Raw genomic sequence first — 20,145 nt, 5'->3', positions numbered from 1 at the left:
TCAATTCACCCCCTCTTAATTTATTTGTTCACGCTAATCATTACACTGCACCATTCTAATAATATATTCCATATAATACGAAAAATATCAAATGTTACAAATATTTCAAGTAAGACACCATATGAGAAGCATGAGATATGAGCATTTTGAAGTAGATTAAAAACTATAAGATTTCTATTTGTTTAAGATATTGATCAAACATCACTTTTCTCTCCTCCGTGATTATTAATGAAAACTTAACAGCTTAAATCTCACTTGGATGGAATCTAGTTGAAAAGGACACAAACTCAAGTGTTATCATTACTACAAAATTGGTCAGAGATAACACTAAATAGATAACATTTTAAAAAAGATGTTATTTATTAACGTGTGGAACAATATATAGCGTTTCTTTTTTATTGTCATGGAAATAAATAACACTTTTAAATAAGTGCTATCTATAAATAATTAATATTAATTTTTTAATTTATAATTTTAAATAGACTAATAAATGTGTTATCTAGTTATCTATTCAAGCGCAATAGATAGTCCTTTTCTAAGAAAGTGCAATCTATTGTATTAAAATAGTTAGCGTTTTTTAAAAGGAGCTTCTGTTGGGTGTTTAAAAAAATTTAAAGAAAAAGATTTGAGTCTGAGTCCTTTTTTCCCTCTACAGCTTCTGTTGCGTTTTCCTTTGAGAGCTTCTGTTGCGTTTTCCTTCGAGAGCTTCTTGCGTTTTCGTGGAACTTCTTTTCACTCTGAAACAAAATTTCCCCTTTCCCCTAAATTTAAGATTTTCGCCCAATTTCACTTCCCCGATTCACTTCCCATTTTCACCCAAGTTTGACTTCCATTCGCCCTAATTTCACCTCAGATTTTCTCCAAGTTTCACGCGACGCGTTCATTCCAAACCTACGGTGGAGCAAGGCGGTGTTGCGTTGGTGGAACAAGTCGCTCGCAGTGGCTAGATATTTCTTGTGTGTTGATTATGGGTATTATACTTGACTGGTTGTGATTAGTGGTTGATTGTTGTGTGTTTGTCTCTGTTTAAATCAAGTAGAGTTGGGGGTAGAGGGCTTGCGATGCATTCATTGTTTTCTCTTCTTCCCTTGATGTTTTAGGGTATAATGCGAGTGAGAGAACGGTGGAACGACAAAAATTGTGAGACGAACACTTTTGAGGTTTTAGAAGTGGTTTTCGAGTGTCAGTGGAGATGAGTAATGATCACTCCGACATTCTGAGTCAAGCTTTATATCTCCGAGAGTATCTAGGTCGTGTTAGGGGAATGAGATTTGGAGTCGGTCATAGAGATTATTTTCCGCCCAAAAAGCACCATACCCACCATGAGCATGATAAATTAACTGCTCAAGTGAAAGACATGTCGGAAAGAATGACACGAATAGAAAATGAGATGATTTCGCTTCGAAAAATTGACACACCAAATATTACTGAAGAAGCTAATATTAATAGTGGCCAAGGGAGTCGCACATTGTCATCAAATAGTTTTCCCAAGGTAACTAACTTATCTACATTACTTTCATTATTACTTTAATTTGCTTACTTTAAACTTTCATAGGTCTTCATACTTAGTCACATTGGAGATTGTCTTATAGTTATGTTTTATAATGTAGGGGGTCTCAAGTTGTAAATTGTTTTCATTATCACCATCACTTTGCTTGGTTGCCCATGGAAAATTGCATAATTTTAAAAGTGATACACTACATGGTAGACCTCTACCTAAGGGACATGTCAAAGTTAGTATAGATATTGCTTTGGAGCCAAATCTATCCTTGCCTATACCAATTGTTGATGATGACATGATGACAATAGGACAAACAATAGGTACATTTGTGGCATGACCAATGAATTTCATACAGATTGGTGATGAGGTATGTTTATACAATTCATATTTATGAACATATTTTATATATTACTTAACTTGTTTAATTGATGATGTTTTAGGATTCTACTCAATCTTAAAAGAAAAATATGAACAATACAAATGAATGTGTCGCACCTAAAAAGAAATGTCAAGGGAAAATGGCCATTCAACATACTCATCATAAATTATTTCATCTCAATCTTTCTGAATGGTGCAATTGTCTCTCTTCATACATGAAACTAAAGCCATCAGAGTTACTTCATCCAATAGAAATGCACAAAAACATATTTGGAATAGATAATCATAAAGAAATCGTTAATGTAGAAATTATTGAAGAAATTACTAACTATGCATGGCTAAGTGCAACTACAATTTCTATATATATCGGGTATAACGTATAGTACTTTTTATCATTAACTTCATTATTAGATTGACACCTTATGATATTGCTAATACATTCTTATATTTTTCTTTTATAAGGTACTTATATCAAAATTTTGTTCAGCCAAATGATAAGGCATTCTTTTTTTTTATCACCCCAAATCACAACACATGAGCTACTAATGAAAGACATAATGCAAAAAATAATTACTCTTTTTCTTGATAATGGGGTGATTGATAAGCTTGTTCTTGCACCTATTAATACCAGGTAATACCTTACTTTACAACTTTATCAACTATGTATTATTTTCAAAGTTAGATGTACAAATTATAATTTTGTTGATTCATTTCAAATTGTAGTCAACATTGGGTCTTGTTGGGAATCAATCTTAAACTGGAGATAATTCATTATCTTGATCAAGTGGCGGTAGACATTAATATGAGACAAAATTTGAAGAAAATGTTTGACATGTAAGAATATATGTGTTGTATACTTTTAGTTGACATATATGTATACTTTTTAGTTGTATTATTTTTACTTATACATGCTTTAATTTTATTTATTTACTAGGGTTATACAAACCTATCGAGCTCAAACAGGAAACATGGTTTCAAAGTCTAAGTCAAATAATATTAAGTGGACAACCATCAAGGTACATTACTCTATTATGTTTTGTATAGTATAGTCTTGATTGTCATAATTAAATTGATGAATGACCTTATGTGACCTTTAGTTCACATTATGATTGCTTGTATTGTACTGGTTAGGTGAATAACTTGTATTCTTGAATGGTTGAAGACTTGTTTCCTTGTTACATGGTATTGGTTAGTTAAATAACTTGTATTATTGTGAAACTGGTTGGAGGAGTATATGGTTGTTATGAAAGCATGACTTATTATTAAGAGTTTAAACTTATATATGGTATATAGTTATTCGTTATCATGCACTGAATCTGTTTGGGGTATACTAGAGTTTTGGTTCTTTATTATGTTCATATTATAAAAATGTTTTTTAATTTTGGAATTGTAGCGTCCAAGACAACCCAACAGCAATGATTGTGGGTATTATGTGTGTCAATGTATGAAGAAAATTATTACATATTGTGAAGGAGGAACAATTCCAATTGATGTAAGTTATCTTTTTATTGTTATAATTAATTTGTAGTAAAATTTAATTAACTAATTCTACATTATTTTTCTTTCTTGCAGTATTTTTCTAGTTGCAGATGTCAACAATATCATGAAGGTCAAATCATTGAAGTTAGAGAAAATTGGTGTTTACATGTAATTAGTACATGCATATAGGTTAAGTTATGGTGATGTACATGTTTATAAGTACTGATAGGATATATATGTTATGGTTGTATAGATTATCTTATAAAGTAATGTCATGTCATGATACATACTAGACGACTTAGTGATTAAATTTTGAAATATTATTGTACGAATAATTTTTATATATATTAATGAACATTCTTTTTGAGACATTTATCATATTTTTCTCAATATTTCATATTTTTTTTGTATATAATAGAACAAATATATAGTGTGAGTTTGTACATAATAGAACCAATAATTTATATTTTATTTTAAAATTAATTATTTTTTAAAAAAATTTGAACCAATAGATAACGCTTCTTTAAAAAAGTGTTATCTATTGGTGGTTGACAGCATATAGTTCTTTTTTAAAGAAGCCCTATCTATTGTCAGCCACAATAGAGAAGTGTTATCTATTAATAGATAGTGCATGAATAGATAGCGCTTTTTTAAGCGCTATCTATGATAAAAAAAACGTTATCTATGCACTTTTTTGTAGTAGTGAACATGTTGTCTTACACACAACTGTAAAAAGAAAACATATTATCATATCAATTGTACAACCACTAATAATATCAACATTAGGAATCGAGTTTGTAACTCTCACACGCAGCTTACCAATAAGTGTTAACTCATTGGCAAACTGTCGCAACCGGAATCGCGACGGGACGACGATCCAAATAAGAAACGGGTTTCGAAAAGAGAATTAGAGTCGCCACCATAGTTTATTATGGAAAACTACGGAAAAACCTCAAAACGATAAAGCACGGTCCACGAAAACCAAAGATTGGGTTCGGGAGTCGGTTACGCGTGGGGAAGGTGTTAGCACCCCACAACGCCTGCCCTAAGGCAGTACCTTTAACTAAATGCACGAATATGATGTAGTTTTCAAAATGTTTAATTATCCCCTAAAATAAAATTCTAAATAAACAAAACATATTTTTTCGTTTTTTGGGCCCGACAAGGATTGACCTTGCTCCTACGTATTCTCATTCAAAATGAGAAATCAGGGTTACGTAGTTCTAGTTAAGAGATTGTTTGTTGTTTGGAAAAGCAGATGTTTTTAATTTTTGGAGATTTTATGTTTTTAATATTTTCGAGAAAAAGAAGGTAATGAGTACTAGGCCAACGCAAACGGTCGCACGAGTACTCATACCTTTAAAACGATATTTTAATATGTTTAATTATTTTTTAAAAAAGAGAAATAACGATATTAAGCACTAGGACGATGCGGACGATCACACGAGCACTCATACCGTTATTTACTTATTTAGGAAAACTTGAGAGTATTGAGTGCTAGGCTGATGCGGACGATCGCACGAGCACTCATACCCTCGTTTAATATTACGTAAATAAGAAAGAAAAGTATTGAACACTAGGACGATGCGAACGATCACACGAGTGTTCAACCTTTAAACGTATTTTTGAAATTTTATTTAAGAAAAGAAGAAAAAGGTTTTTAGCACAAGGACGACGCGAGCGGTCACACGTGCGCTTAAACCTTTAAATATTTTTGTAATAATTTTTATAAGAAAGAAGAAGAAGAAGTTTTTAGCACAAGGACGACGCGAGCGGTCACACGTGCGCTTAAACCTTTAAATATTTTTGTAATAATTTTTATAAGAAAGAAGAAGAAGAGGTTTTTAGCACAAGGACGACGCGAGCGGTCACACGTGTGCTTAAACCTTTAAATATTTTTGTAATAATTTTTATAAGAAAGAAGAAGAAGAGGTTTTTAGCACAAGGACGACGCGAGCGGTCACACGTGTGCTTAAACCTTTAAATATTTTTGTAATAATTTTTATAAGAAAGAAGAAGAAGAGGTTTTTAGCACAAGGACGACGCGAGCGGTCACACGTGTGCTTAAACCTTTAAAAAATAATCTTGTAAATTCTTTTATTTAAACTATGAATATTGTATTATTAAATATATATATTTAGGATAAGTAGATGTTTAAAATAAATAAATAGAACAAAATAAGATAAGAGAAAAAGATAAATAAATAAATAAAAAATAAAAATAAAATAAATAAACAAAAGAAATGAAAATGGCTGAACGGACGTTAAGAATAACGAACGTTCATAGGGGGATATAACGGACGGACGTTTAAAAATGTGAGATGAATGACGAGCGTTCGTCGAGAGATAACGAACGGACGTTGGGAACGAAGGCTGAATGACGAACGCTTATTGAAGACATGACATTGAGAAATTGAGGCTGAGAGACGAGCGTTCGTTGGGGAGATGATTAACGGATGTTTAGTCAGGAAGCTAAATGACGAACGTTCGTTGAAGACATGACGAACAGACGTTGAGAAATTGAGGCGGAGAGACGAGCGTTCATTGGGGAGATGACGAATGGACATTCATAAATGGAAGCCTAATGACGAACGCTCATTATTGAACGGACGTTGAGAAATTGAGGCTGAGAGACGAGCGTTCATTGGGGAGATGATTAACGGACGTTTAGTCACGAAGCTAAATGACGAACGCTCGTTATTGAACGGACGTTGAGAAATTGAGGCTGAGAGACGAGCGTTCATTGGGGAGATGATTAACGGACGTTTAGTCAGGAAGCTAAATGACGAACGCTCGTTATTGAACGGACGTTGAGAAATTGAGGCTGAGAGACGAGCGTTCATTGGGGAGATGATTAACGGACGTTTAGTCAGGAAGCTAAATGACGAACGCTCGTTATTGAACGGACGTTTGAACAGTGACTTAATGACGAACGTTCGTTATTGAAATAACGAACGGACGTTCAAAAATGGAAGCTTAAGGACGAACGTTAGTTATTGACACGACGAACGGACGTTCAAAAATGTAAGCTAAAAGGACGAACGTTCGTTATTGACACGACGAACGGACGTTCAAAAATGTAAGCTTACGGACGAACGCTCGTTATTGACACGACGAACGGACGTTCAAAATGTAAGCTAAAGGACGAACGTTCGTTATTGACACGACGAACGGACGTTCAAAAATGTAAGCTTAAGGACGAACGTTCGTTATTGACACGACGAACGGACGTTCAGAAATGTAAGCTTAAGGACGAACGTTCGTTATTGAAATGACGAACGGACGTTCAAAAATGTAAGCTTAAGAACGAACGTTCGTTAATGAATGAACGTTTAAACAGTGTAGCCTAATGACGAACGTTCGTTATCGAAAATGACGAACGGACGTTCGTTGGGGAGATGGCTAACAAATAGTCCGTCCAAGAAATGTCCGAACGGACGTTTGAATACGAGACTAAATAACGAGCGTTCCAAAAGGGCCTAAGGTTCCCGGACGTGCGCTCATTTCTGGGCCTGGCCCAGTGGAATGATTTCTAACCTAGAATTTCCTAGGGGTTCAGGAGGTTCATCCCCATTCCTCACTCTCCAGCTCGCGCCTTCTATAGAGACCCAAGGTCTTCTACTCTGCACCACGAACTCACCGTCGCCTCTGCCATAACCGGCCACCGTCACCTCAACCAGAACACGCCTTGGCCTCGCCGGCGGCAACTCGCGCCACCAGAACCACCACCAGCCACGACGCCACCGTCTCCACCTTTCTCTTTTCAAAAAAACAGCGATTCTCAGGGAGGGTCTTCCTCCGCGTTACACACCGACGCTACACTCCGTTCGCGGCCACCGCTGCCTCCGATGCCACACCGCCGCGCCCTATAGCTGGACCAGAGACATCACCAGCGGCAAACGCTAATGTTGGAAACGCCTTCGCTGCTCGCAGGTATCCTCACGGGTCTCCCTTTTACGCCTGGGATAGAAACGCCGCCACCGGCACCCCCCTTTGCTCGACCCTAACTCACGCCGGCGGAACTCCCAGCCACCGTTGCCGGCGTGGCAGATGATTGTTCTACCATTTTCTCTTATCTTTGTGTTTAGGTTTTCTCATTTGGTGATTTGAATCTGTTTTGGTGTTGTTTGTTGCCAGAGCAATGAAGACAGATTTTGATTTTTTTTAGTTAATGGTGTAGTCAGTGAAGATAGGTGGTGACCGTGAGGTGTTAGTAGTGGCCGTGGGTGTTAATATGTCTTGTGGCAGTGGGTGAATATGGATGAAAGGAGTTGGAGGTTCAGTGTCAAGAAAGGATGAAGATGGATGCTTAGAGGAAGAGGATAAACGAATGCTATAAGATTCTAAAATGGGGAATGTGGCAGACTCACCATAGCATAAGCAAAATGGCATAAACATAAAAGGCAGTTATACAGTAAACATACATGATCACACAGGGGAGCAAGAGGCTTACCTCTCGGAGCTCTAAGGCTGCTGCTAGCTGCGAGTATCCGGTGACTTCCTCTCCTTCCTCCTCTGGCCTTTGTCTTTCTTTTCCGGTGCCAATGGTGGATACCCTTCTGTGACTGGATGATCGCTCAAGATGAACGTCCCTCGTGTGCCCCCCTTTTCCTCTTTTTCTCTCTCTGATCCAACCTCCCCTCTCTGCCCAAAATCTTGGAAAAATCCCTTGCTAACCACCTGGTCTCCTCCCCTTTTTTCTTTCAAAAAATCTTAGAAAATCCTCCCTTAACCACCTTGTCTCCCTCCTTCAGACACGTCCCACATATCCCCTTTTCCACGTTTTCTATTTTTTTTATTTTTTATCTCAATTTTATTTTATTTTTCAATTATTTTTAATATTATTTTTCAATTTTTTTAATTTTTTTTAATTATTTTGATTAATTAACTCTATTAAAACAAATTGAAAATAAGAAATAAAATAGAAATTGAATTAAAAGCATAAAAATAGAATAAAACAAAAAGGTAAAATAAAATAAAAGGAAAATAATAAATAACCAATAAAAATAGAATTTTTTACAACCCGGACAAAATTGAGTGTTGACACAAACGTACTAATAAGATCGGCAACAAGAAAACTAACATTTAATGATAAAAGCATACACACATATACATCTGTGAAAGAAAATCAATTCACCCCCTCTTAGTTTATTTGTTCACACTAATCATTACATTAAACCGTTCTGATAATATATTCCATATAATACAAAAAATATCAAATGTTACAAATATTTCAAGTGAAGCACCATATGAGAAGCATGAGATATGAGCATTTTGAAGTAGATTAAAAAAACTCCTATAAGATTTCTATTTGTTTGAGATATTGATCAAACATCACTTTTTCTCTTCTCAATGATTATTAGTAATGAAAAACTTAACAGCTTATATCTCACTTGGATGGAATTTAGTTGAAAAGGACACAAACTCAAGTGTTATCGAGTATAGTTCCTAACTTTATGAAACTAAGTCTTGAAATTTGTAAAATGTTGGAAACCGTTATTCACTTTAGTCCTTGTGCCAATGAAAGTGTTAGAGAAAAAGGAGTAGAAATAGGAAAGACACTTGCAAGCTACAACATCCACGAAATTAGACATTGAAAGGGGTTTTGTAAAGTGAGGATTAAAGTGAATGATGTTTTCAATTTGCATGCTAAAGTGAGGGTTTGCACACTATGGGGTTGAAGACTTCCCAACTTCACTAATAGAGTCTTAAAATTGATCGAGAAATCATGTGGAGAGTTTTGACCTATGTTAAAAAGAAACATTGCTTTCCTTTACATCTTATCATTGTAGTAGTTTCTTGCTTCTTGATTTTGTAATTCAAGAATTAAAACTTTAATTGAAAGAAAACTGACAAGATTAAATCAAAAAAATCTCAAACTTTGCTTTCTTCTTATTTGAAGAAAACTTGAATGATCAAAACATAACTTTATCCCCTCAACTTTCTTTATTTTATGCCATGCATTATCAAAAGAAACTCAATATAAAGCTACTTTCCTTGTATGAAATATTGATAGAATTAAAGTACATATATGAAATGGATTCATTTATAAGAATGTTGTCGTAAGTATTTTCCAAGTAAAGTCTTTGAGACCTATAACTGATGAATAGGAATATAGGGTACATTAAGATGACAAGACCTTCATGTGTGCTTCAGTTTTGTCTGAATGTTTATATCAACCTATACTTGACTCACATTCCTTAATTTTAGTTTGTAACCTGGAAGTGTGGATAATACTTCTACCATATTTTGACCTTTGAGGTACACCTTAGATTTGGAGGGGATATGTGTAGTGGAAGTAATAACACATGCAAAAATGAAAAAAAAAATGAAAGTAATGAACTTCTTAACAAAATGGGTGAATTGTGTTTGAACTCACTACAAGAAAAACCGCAATTACATACGGTCATAATCTGTATATAACCTCCAAAATCTGTATATAAATTAGTGTTATATACGAATTACATATGGACAAAAATCCGTATATAAAAGAGGCGTAGATAGATTATATACGGATATATCCGTATATAAGTTACATACGAAAAAATTCGTATATAAATTACATATGAAAAAATCCGTATGTAAAAATCTGTCTGTAAGTTACATACGAAAAAATCCGTATATAAGTTACATACAGAAAAATCCGTATGTAATCAACCTGACAGTATATCAATCATTAATTGCTTATACCAGTGACATATTTGAACAAAATGAATTAAACCACAAACAAACACTTTACATTAATATATAAATATTATTTACATGAATATAATTGTCAATTATATAAATGGATAAAAAATGTCTCAACCGTAAAGAAAACTTGAGAATTACAACCAGTGTATTTGGTCAACTACTTTTAATATTGACGATGAAAGAATCACATAGCTAAGGCATAACATCCCAATTGCATAACTCAGGATTATTATGCTTTCCTAAAATGAAGGATGTTACAAATGCATACTTATGAACATGATCAGTATCAAAGCTAATACATTTAAGCCACATGTAACGAAAGATGTTATCCAAGAAACTTCAATACAAATATGTCAACCGGTCTTCAAGAATACTCATCTCTTATGAATTTTGAAACTCAGGTCTTCATCATCTTCCCAATCAGTTTCTTCCACATCATCTAACCAATCAGTTTCTTCCTCATCATCAAAACAACAAAACAAAACAACAAACCGCAACATTTCCTTCCTTTTTCTTCCCCTACAACAAAACAACAAACACACATAATCCCTTCAAAGAAACACATGGTAACCATATCACAACCAAAAACTCAAAAGTTCAATACTAATTTAACAACTTGTAATCACAACCAGAACAATTATGTTTGAGCTTTATCATCTTTTGTTAAAGCTTTTCCAACCTGCAATGACAAAGAAAAGTTTAATGAAGTTCAATCCAGTATGAAAATTTGAACAAAAAGGTTAGACCATGGTAGTTATTGAGGGTATTAACTAGTAATCACCATTAACTCTCGGAATAGAGTAGCACAGATAGATCAAAATAGCATCCCTACGGTTCTTTCTGCATGATTTCGTATGATCAAATAATTAAGCAACCTTTTACATATTTACGATGCAAATGAAACAATTGATATCTTCCTATGATGTGATAACTGTCCATGGGTAATTCAATAGTAAAAGTTTGCTTCACTTAGACTTTTTAATTCAAACCAAATTTGTCAAACAGTCTTAAGATATATCCGAATACTATCATTTGATAAGAAGGGTCAATAACACCCTTGAAGTAGCCGCACTTAAAACCGAGCAGGGAACCCAAAAATTTCTTAGATGAAAACTCGTTCTGAGAATACCATGAAAAGAATAAGGACCAAGAAATAAACCCTTCAAGCTTCACTATCGAAAATTTGGAAACTTTTTTGAAAGGGGAAAATAGAAAGTGAAGTTATGTATACCTAGTTTTGGTGAACTTTTCCATTTATGCCACGAAGAGGCAAAAAATCGTTGTGTCTCTCCAATCCTCTTTGTCCTTCCAACACTCGACATTGCCTGCATTGGACGATAGAGCAAGAGTTGTTCTAACCCTCAATAACTTTGGCTAGGGTTTTCACCTCGTTTGGAGGCATGAGCTATCGAGCCGTGAGCGGTTGAAGCACGAGTGGTGGACCTCCGCTAGGGTTTTCGCCTCGTATGGAGCTCGGGAAAATGAATCAACAATCTTTCTTTGTCATGGAGAAGGAAGAAGGAAGAAGCAGGTGCGACTCATTTTTTAGTTCCAGATAGATTTTTCAATGTGAGTGAGTGATGCAACTCTTATGGTTCAAGGGTACAAAGGAGCACGAAAATTTGTAGTGAATTAGCGCAAATATTTAGGAATTTAAGGATTTAGGGGACGAGCAAAGAAGAAGGTTTGAACGAATAACACTCCCAAGTGAGCCTGATGTCCAACAAGGCGAGTGAACGCGAGAAGAATGGACGAACTTCTTCTCTTTGAGTGAGCGTGAGCGAGAAGAACGGTTAGTGTGAGACATTCTTCTTCTCTACCAATGACCGTGAGCGAGTGTGAGTCAGAAAGCTTTAGTCAGTGAGCACGAGATTGTAATGGAGCACAGGGTGGAGGCTAGGGTAACACGAAAGAGGCGTTTGCAGTAGAGGTTAGGGTTTCAATGGTGGCTAGAGAAGAAGGGTTGGATAAAAATGGCTTGATGAGAGCGAAGAACAAGAGCTCGAGAGGGAAGAACAAGAGCTCGTGAGGGAAGAAGAGGGGCTTGATGGCTCGATGAGAGGGAAGAAAGAGTCGAGGAGAAATTTGGGGTACTGATTCTGTCTCTTAGGTTTTCTATGAGGTTTAACTTTTTAATTTATTTTTTATTTATTGTAAAATCTGTATATAACATGTGCATAAAGAATCCACTTACATACAAATTTTATATGCAGATTTATCTTTGGCAAAGCCCCCACCAAAAGGTGCCACTATTATATACCGATTTTACATATAGAAAATTTGTATATATACTTTTTCCTATTATATACGGAAAAATTCGTATCTAACTCATCCGTATATAAAATTCGTATATAATGAGACATTTATCTACGGATCAGAATCTGTACATAATAATCTGTATATAAATGACATTTTTCTTCTAGTGACTTCTTATCACATTTTTCTTATAATGAGACTCTTATGCAATGAGTATGAGACATGCTCCCATCTATTGAAGAAGGTAAGGCTAAGTTAAACTAAGAGAATGGGTGAACAAGACTATCTTTATTTCTATACATTTCTTTCAATTTTATCTTGAGAACTTTTGTAATAATGATATGTTTTGCCTTCCGTCAAGCTTTGTTGTTTCCTTCATATCGTTAGTCATGATAATATTTTAAACTTTGCAATCTACAAATTTTACAAATAATCTCATTGTCTTTTCAGATACAAAATCTTTCTTCGTAGAATAAGGGGTATGATTTCAATCTCCTTAGAAAACATATTTAGCATAGACATTTAGATAGAATTTTTCAAGATCTTATGGGTTAGGCTACCGAAAAGCAAATGCATTTTGGTGATATGAGTAGCCAAATCAATCCCTTTAAGCTATCCTTCAACTGTATAGTCTCATACCTATACAGTCTCTAGATCCCTCTCATTCCAGTGTATGTTCAATTCGTCCATGTGCCCCTTTCATTGGAAGCCTGCCAGGAGCCGCTCCTTGTCAGTGTCCCTTGCACTTCGTGCCTCTTGCATCGACAATCACTCTCCGCCCTCGTTAGTGTCTGGGTGTCACATAATTGTTCATAAAATATTATAAAAATATATGTTTTGTACAATATTAAGAGTTTTACACAAAATGAAGATTATTTATATATTTAATATCTTCTAAGGTTATTAATATAAATTATTTACGAGTTAATCTTTAGAAGCTCTCCCAACAATTTTTAAAACAACTCTTATTGAGGAGGTTTTTTTCTACCATACAATAAATACATATGAAAGAAAAATATGAAATGAGTGAGCCTTAAATATCAATCTTAATAAACTCCACACATAATACAAATATTATAGGGTTAGAATTGGACCTACAACCATAAGTCTTAGTATCATTTTATATGAGATATAAGGATCTATATTTTACTTTTGATGATCTACTATGAACATAAAAAGTTATTTTTAAATGTAATTAAATAGTTTAATATTTATCATAAAAACATGGTATAATTATAATAATTTTTTCTCAATAATATTAGTCATTTATCAGCTCACATAAGAGGTGTATATTCATTACCTAACCTTGGAAATGTTAACCAGGTATTAGACAATCTTAAGTTTGGTTTATAAATATCCTAATCTAGCTAAGTCATTATTTTTGAGTATTCAAATATTCACCTACTTGATCAAACTTTCTTAAATTCTACCATTATCCTTGTCTTCTATCTCGTAATGCACCAAACTATAACTTTCCAAATACAAACGCTTCCATAGGTAAACCTAGGATTCTTTCCGAACAAACATATCCTTGAAAATCTTCACAAAATATTATAAGGATTACAATAATATAACATCTAAAATACACAAAGATATACAATAACAATGAAACGTATTTTTTTTTATCCAAATTCACTCAATAAGTAATATTTAATATATATATATATATATATATATATATATATTAAATTATAAAAATATTATAAAATAAGAATCAAAATAGAATTTTAATTAAATAAATAATTATATATTAATTGGAATGTTTATAAACAAACATAACAAAAATATATATAAATTAATATAAAAGATCAATACATAACTAAAAATAAATAAAAAATAAAAAAATATGTAGGACTAATGCATAAGATAAATTAAATGAAATAAATAAATAAAATAAGTGTGTAACTAAAGTTAAATTAAAAAAAATAATTAAGCAAGACTTGTGGGTAACTAAAAATAAAATTTAAAAAGAATAAACAGGAAATGAATAAATAAAAATAAAGAGTATAATATTTAGAATTAATTTAAAAGAAAGTAAATAAAACAATATATAATTCAAAATAAGTAAAATTTTAATAAAACACACATGAGTTTATTAAGATTTGCATGGAAAGGGTTTAACGTTATTCATCAGTGTCTTATTGATTGAAGAACCCACTAGCAATACTAACATCTTTTCCAATCTTTTGCTTCAAACTCTCTCTCTCTCTCTCTTTCTTCTCTTTCTCCAATAACTCTCCTTCATCATCCCTTTCATCCATGTATTTATAAGCCACATGGATGACCAAGTCATTATTACTTCCATTAATGGAGAGATAATGCTTATCTTTATCTTCTTTTTTTTTTTTTTCTTATTTTCTTATCTTCTTGTCTCTTTAGAACATTCTTCAATTTATTTTTTAATTCACACACACATATTTAATAATATTTTAAATAATATATATCTTTACTTAATATTTTTTATTGATATATATATATATATATATATATATATCTATTTTATTAGTTTTTTTTTCATTTTACTTAGTTATAATAATTCTTATTACTTGATTTATTATTTTTTTAAATGTTCAAAATAATCTAGATAAAATACGAAAAATTAGTAAAAATACAAGATTTTCTAAATCTTATTTTTAAAGCAATAAATCTAGTTATTTAAAAAGTAGGAATGTTGCATGTCCTACTACTGGATCACACCAAGAGAAAACTAACTAGAATCAATCCAACAACACAGAAATAAAAGGACATTACCAACCACAACATAAGTGATACAAGAAACATTATTTCCTAACTACAGTTTGACTGTGTATCCTCATATGGTTCATTGTAAAAAAAAAAATCAGCATAATTCAATTATCCCTTGTTGTATTTTGACATGTTTTGACATAAACTTGCGATTAATTCATCATTTTTCAATGCTTCAAAAGACGCATGAAAATCTTTTCCAGAAGAATGAGGAAACCCTCTAGCACATAATCATTGTCATGCAACAACGATGTCATATAGTACAACCTCAAGATATACTATAGTTGATTCAAATTGTAATGGAATGATGTACTCTTTGATGATATTATTTACTTTGTTCAACCATGAAATTACTGGTCATACACTACTGATATTCTGATTTGTAAAATTCAAAATACTAATTTAAGAGTTCAAATGATCAAGATAATTAAAAAAAAATTATAATGCTTATGATAAAAAAATATAAATTTATAAATTTATAAATATATGATATAATCAAATAAAAAAATAAAATAGATGTAAAATGATGAATAACATATCTATATTTCTAGTGAATAACATCAAAACCGTGGAGAAATTATCATTTTCTGCTTGTATATGTATCTATAGTCAAAAAGCTAGCAAACTAGAAAGGCTATGTAGGTAGGTAAAGCATATCAGAAAGAAGGAAGGAGAGAAGACTGGTTGAAATCTTACAGTAAGAATTTTTTTCCCTTGCTTTGACAGTGAAAACTTAGTGTAAAAATCTTAAAAACTGAAGTTAAAATTAGCAGTTTTTCAGAAGTGAAGAAGGAAGAAAGGGCCTGTTTGTTTCACATGAAGCGACAAAAAATTTTGAAGGAGTTAAAAGCTAAATGAGGTAATGCAGAGGTGCTCTTCCGTCCTATTTAAACAATGGATCTTATATATATATATATATATTCTCTCCGGTTTTGCAGCCTGTAGCAATCTGCACCTCTGCATTTAAAGCTGTCTTCTTATTTAATGACCGATGCAGAGAAATAATGATGATGATAGCATCTCCTCTTATGAAACACCAATGACCAAAGTGAACAACAACCCTTGTCCTTTCAAATTCAAGGAACTGTGCTATGTATATTTATGCTTTTTGTTTCACTTTCATTGACAGCTTCTAGCTCTCTTTCTCTCTCTTTTCTGCTGCAAGGTAAGTCAGATAACAATTAATGAGTTATGCAGAGATTTTCCAGGTGTTGTGGTGTTGAGTTGAGGCTCTTCCATGCCATTAATATGATCATATTTTCTATGGGCTTTTGGGGCTGCAATCTGGCTCTCTATCTTTTCTGTCTTTAGGGAAAACTGATCTGTGGTCAGAAACATGGTGGGATAAGAGTTTTCAGGTGTCTGGTAAAAACTCCATCACTTCTTTTCAAGACTATATTATACTATATATATGTATATATGTATATGTGTATGTGTGTGTGAGGGTTATATACTAAGCTTTCTTCAATTTTTCTGTAGTTTCTATGCTTTGGTTTGTTTATCCTGCTGAAACTAACTGAAAAACCTACCCTTTCCTTCTTTTCTTCTGGGGTTTGTAAGGATGGAGCCACCCCATTTGAGGATGGGAGGTGAAGAGGAATGTCACAGCAATGAATCTGGATGGACCATGTATATTGGGTCTCCGAGAGATGAGGATGCACATGGTGATGATAAAGAGGAGAAAGGTTTTAGCTTGGATTATGATTATGAAGAAGCAGAAGCTGATGCAGATGTTGAAAGTGATGATTCTATGGCTTCTGATGCTTCTTCTGGTCCGAGTCAATATGGAGTGAGTAATCCATTGGGAGGTGGCTGTGATGGAATCACACAGTTTCAGCAGAAGGAGGAAGTGAAGAACAAGTATTCCTCAGATCACAAAGCAAAGGGAAATCATCAAGTAGTTGAAAAAAGGGCCGAAAAGAATCATAAAAAGATGGTTTTGATCAGTAGTAAAGGTAAGGCTCCTGCAGTTTAGGAATGGTAGCAAAAAGTTAAGATGAACAGTATACTTAATGTGAGGAATAATAGATTTATTTGAAGGTTTTTTAGGTTATTTTCATAGGTTTCAGTTTTTCCTTTTTTTCTGACAAATTACTATGTTTCGTTACTAGATTTTTGTCATGTTTTAAGATTTGAATCAAGAAAACATTGGCCACGTTTAGTTTCTGCAGCATGCATGTGTGAGTGAGCACTTTGCAAATCTGCTTAATTTCTACCATTTGTTTTTCATGTTTACCACACTGGTTTGTGTATGAGCAAAAAGGAAAACTAGGTCACGAGGAGTTCCAACAGTGAGTTAAATTACTATACAATAATTGAAATGTTTAATTTTAGCCTTTCACCTAATTAAACAAGCCACAGCTTAGTCAATAAAGCAGTTGTAATAGGAGGAACGAAAATTCTAAATATGAAAAAGTAATGAAAACGATGCTCTCGTCTTATTTTTATAAAAAATATGAAGCACTTTTCTACAAACAAATTTTAACTATTTTAATTTTTTTTAATGATTTTTGTCTAAATTATTTAACTTTGATTAATGTTTGTGCTTGGATACGTCATTATAATATGGATTTTTTGTTTCCATGAAATGTAAAAATCATTGATGACATGCATCGGGGACAAGGTAGCTTTCCATTTAGAAGCTCCCGTTGGTGGATAAACCAACTACATCGGCATACAAATAACTCATGATAAATAATAGTTTAATACATAAAATGTTTTACATTATTTAACATTCTAAATATCATGGATGAATCATGAATCATCACATTTGAAGTTTATAGTATTAATTTTTATCTTGAAAAGACTATCTTAAAGAGGATTTACAAAAGAAAATATGTACTTAAATTTGTATAATATGTACTGACGGCTCAAACAATCAAGATAAGAAAATAAATCTACAGATCAATTGATGAGTTTGATTGTTGGCATCGAGCACGACGGATTGATTGACATCTTAAGTGATTAACCAATTCAAAAGCAGTTTAATATAAATCAGTCAAGTAATCGTGTTAAGACACAATTTGATCATAATTAGGTTGATGATAAGTAAAAATTCATTATAGATAATATAATTAGGAGGTCCAAGTAAAGTATAGTTGGGATTGATTATTGAATTTAATATCTTTGCGCTCAGACACCTACTAACTTAAGTATTAGAGTGTCTTTTTCAAGTATCACTCGAGCGGTTCAAGGCAATTGGAATACATTTGAGAATGGACAAATTGGAGACAAAAGTGACCAAAAGATCAAGCCTTTAAGGAGTTAAGAGTGTTGACTGATCATGTAGAAACAAAATTGTTTTGGTCTCTATTTCTAAAAGATGTAGAACTATTGAGCACATAGAGACAAACTATCAATTGAGGGTAGATGTTAATCATTTGAATCACTTTTTGATATTAAAAGAGGACAAGTTTCGATAAACTCAATAATCTTACCTCTCTCACAAGTTGAGGTCAAGAACAATTTAAATACATTTTTCTTTTTAATCATCTAATACACCTTTTTAAATCATGACAAAACTCTAAAACAAAAATATTGTTGGGTCTAGAGAAGGAGGTTCACAAGAGAAACACAAACACCAATAAGATATGAGTCCAACTATATAAGGGATTGACACCACTCTCTACCCAAAAGTTTAAGACAATGAGTTAATGAGCTTTTCATCTTTATATAGTGTTCTACTTTCTCATTTCTAGCTATCCAATGTGGGACTTAAACTTACACTTGAATTCCCAACAAATGCCTCATATGTGACTAGCAATATCATTAGAACCAAATTGAGGTTGAATATCGATATCATCATTGGGAATGAAAAAATGGTTTCAAATACCAAATATATCATTATTCTTACATCTTTCTTTCTTAAAGATTTGTTTCAATATGAAAAATAATCTTACATAATTTAAGAGTTGATTAACGAAAATCTAAATTCATTTTTCTTTATTAATCTTCTGAAACACATTCAAAGATAAAAATGTGAAGTTGAAAAATAATTGATAATTGTAGTTGATTTTAATATTTATATTTTTTAAATAGTATAATATGTTTAAAACTAGTTATGATGACTCTAATTTTCAAATTAAAATACCAAATTTAATAAACTAAAACATAATAAAGTTAATATTGTTTGTGTGTGAAAGTATATGCGTGTGAGAGAGAGAATGTTTGTCTATGAAAATGGAATACAAAATATATGCTAGAAAATGAGAAAGAAATGAATAGGAGAAGCCATGTATTTAAAATTTAGTGACACTTTATCTACTAGTTCACTTATACTTTAACTGTAAAAAGCACCACATACTGTGTCGTGCTAAGAAAGAGTCGCATCTTTTTTTTTCTTCTTTTGGCAAAATTATTTTAATTATTATTATTTTTTTTAGATTTTTCTTGTTGTAAGACATGTGACAAATTTTGTCTTTTATATTTCCTTCGTTTATATATATTATAAATTATGTGAAATTAGATAAGTTGAATTTATATAACTAATTTAGAAAAGTTATATATATATATATATATATATATATATATATATATATATATATATATATATATATATATATGGGTTTGCTAACATGCGTAAGGTGTTTTTTTAGTTGCTACATTCTAACAATGTGTACCGGATTTTAATAGATAAAAATATTTTCATATATTAGGGATTCTAAGTTTTAAGGTAAGGGTATTTAAATAATTTTCATTCTCAAAACTAAAAAAAAACTCAATTTGTTGCTCTTGCTCTGTTCGTTTATTTTTGTTATATCTTTTCCCTTTTGATTGTAATTAAATTTGTAAAAAACTAAAGTCTACAATAATTTCAAAACAAAAACAAAAACAAAAAACAAGAAACCCCTCACAAAAAAACGTTAGCATCAACCCATCATAGAAATCAAAGGAGTAGAAGTTAAACTATGAGTGTGATTAGTAATAAATTTATTAAGTTTAAATTCCAATATGAAATTAGTACGTTTTGTTTTTTCTTAATTTCCCTTATGCGACAAATGATAAATCAGAATGACAATATCATGTTTATAATTTTGATAAACTCATAGAAATGAAAAAAAAAAGTAAAAGTTAAACTATGAGTGTAATGGTAAC

At 32.4% G+C, this 20,145-nt stretch overlaps 2 protein-coding genes across 2 annotated transcripts; both read left to right on the top strand.

Moving 5' to 3' along the window:
• The first annotated feature begins 2,424 nt into the window (after positions 1–2,424).
• Positions 2,425–3,547, top strand: LOC148203416 (uncharacterized). Its single transcript, XM_088107551.1, has 5 exons — positions 2,425–2,510; positions 2,603–2,713; positions 2,814–2,895; positions 3,273–3,371; positions 3,452–3,547. Exons 1-5 carry the CDS (start codon positions 2,425–2,427, stop codon positions 3,545–3,547), a joined length of 474 nt encoding a protein of 157 aa, XP_087963677.1.
• A 12,588-nt stretch (positions 3,548–16,135) lies between these two features.
• On the top strand, positions 16,136–17,190 carry LOC148203415 (uncharacterized). Its single transcript, XM_088105697.1, has 2 exons — positions 16,136–16,416; positions 16,612–17,190. The coding sequence occupies exon 2, from the start codon at positions 16,613–16,615 to the stop codon at positions 17,024–17,026; it is 414 nt and encodes a 137-aa protein (XP_087961823.1). The 5' UTR covers positions 16,136–16,416; position 16,612; the 3' UTR covers positions 17,027–17,190.
• The last annotated feature ends 2,955 nt before the right edge of the window (positions 17,191–20,145 follow it).

Source organism: Vigna umbellata, chromosome 2, assembly GCF_029865625.1.
Source record: "Vigna umbellata cultivar VRB3 chromosome 2, Vumbellata_1.0, whole genome shotgun sequence".
In the NCBI taxonomy this organism is placed as follows: domain Eukaryota; kingdom Viridiplantae; phylum Streptophyta; class Magnoliopsida; order Fabales; family Fabaceae; genus Vigna; species Vigna umbellata.
The sequence above is the reverse complement of the archived record's forward strand: the minus strand, read 5'-3'. Positions and strand labels throughout refer to the sequence as shown.

Excerpts from the sequence above, each read along its gene's own strand:
- LOC148203416 (XM_088107551.1), top strand. The coding sequence starts at position 2,425 with ATGAAAGACATAATGCAAAAAATAATTACTCTTTTTCTTGATAATGGG. Across the intron at positions 2,896-3,272 it reads TTAAGTGGACAACCATCAAG|CGTCCAAGACAACCCAACAG; the intron begins GTACATTACTCT and ends TTGGAATTGTAG. Across the intron at positions 3,372-3,451 it reads GAGGAACAATTCCAATTGAT|TATTTTTCTAGTTGCAGATG; the intron begins GTAAGTTATCTT and ends TCTTTCTTGCAG.
- LOC148203415 (XM_088105697.1), top strand. The coding sequence starts at position 16,613 with ATGGAGCCACCCCATTTGAGGATGGGAGGTGAAGAGGAATGTCACAGC.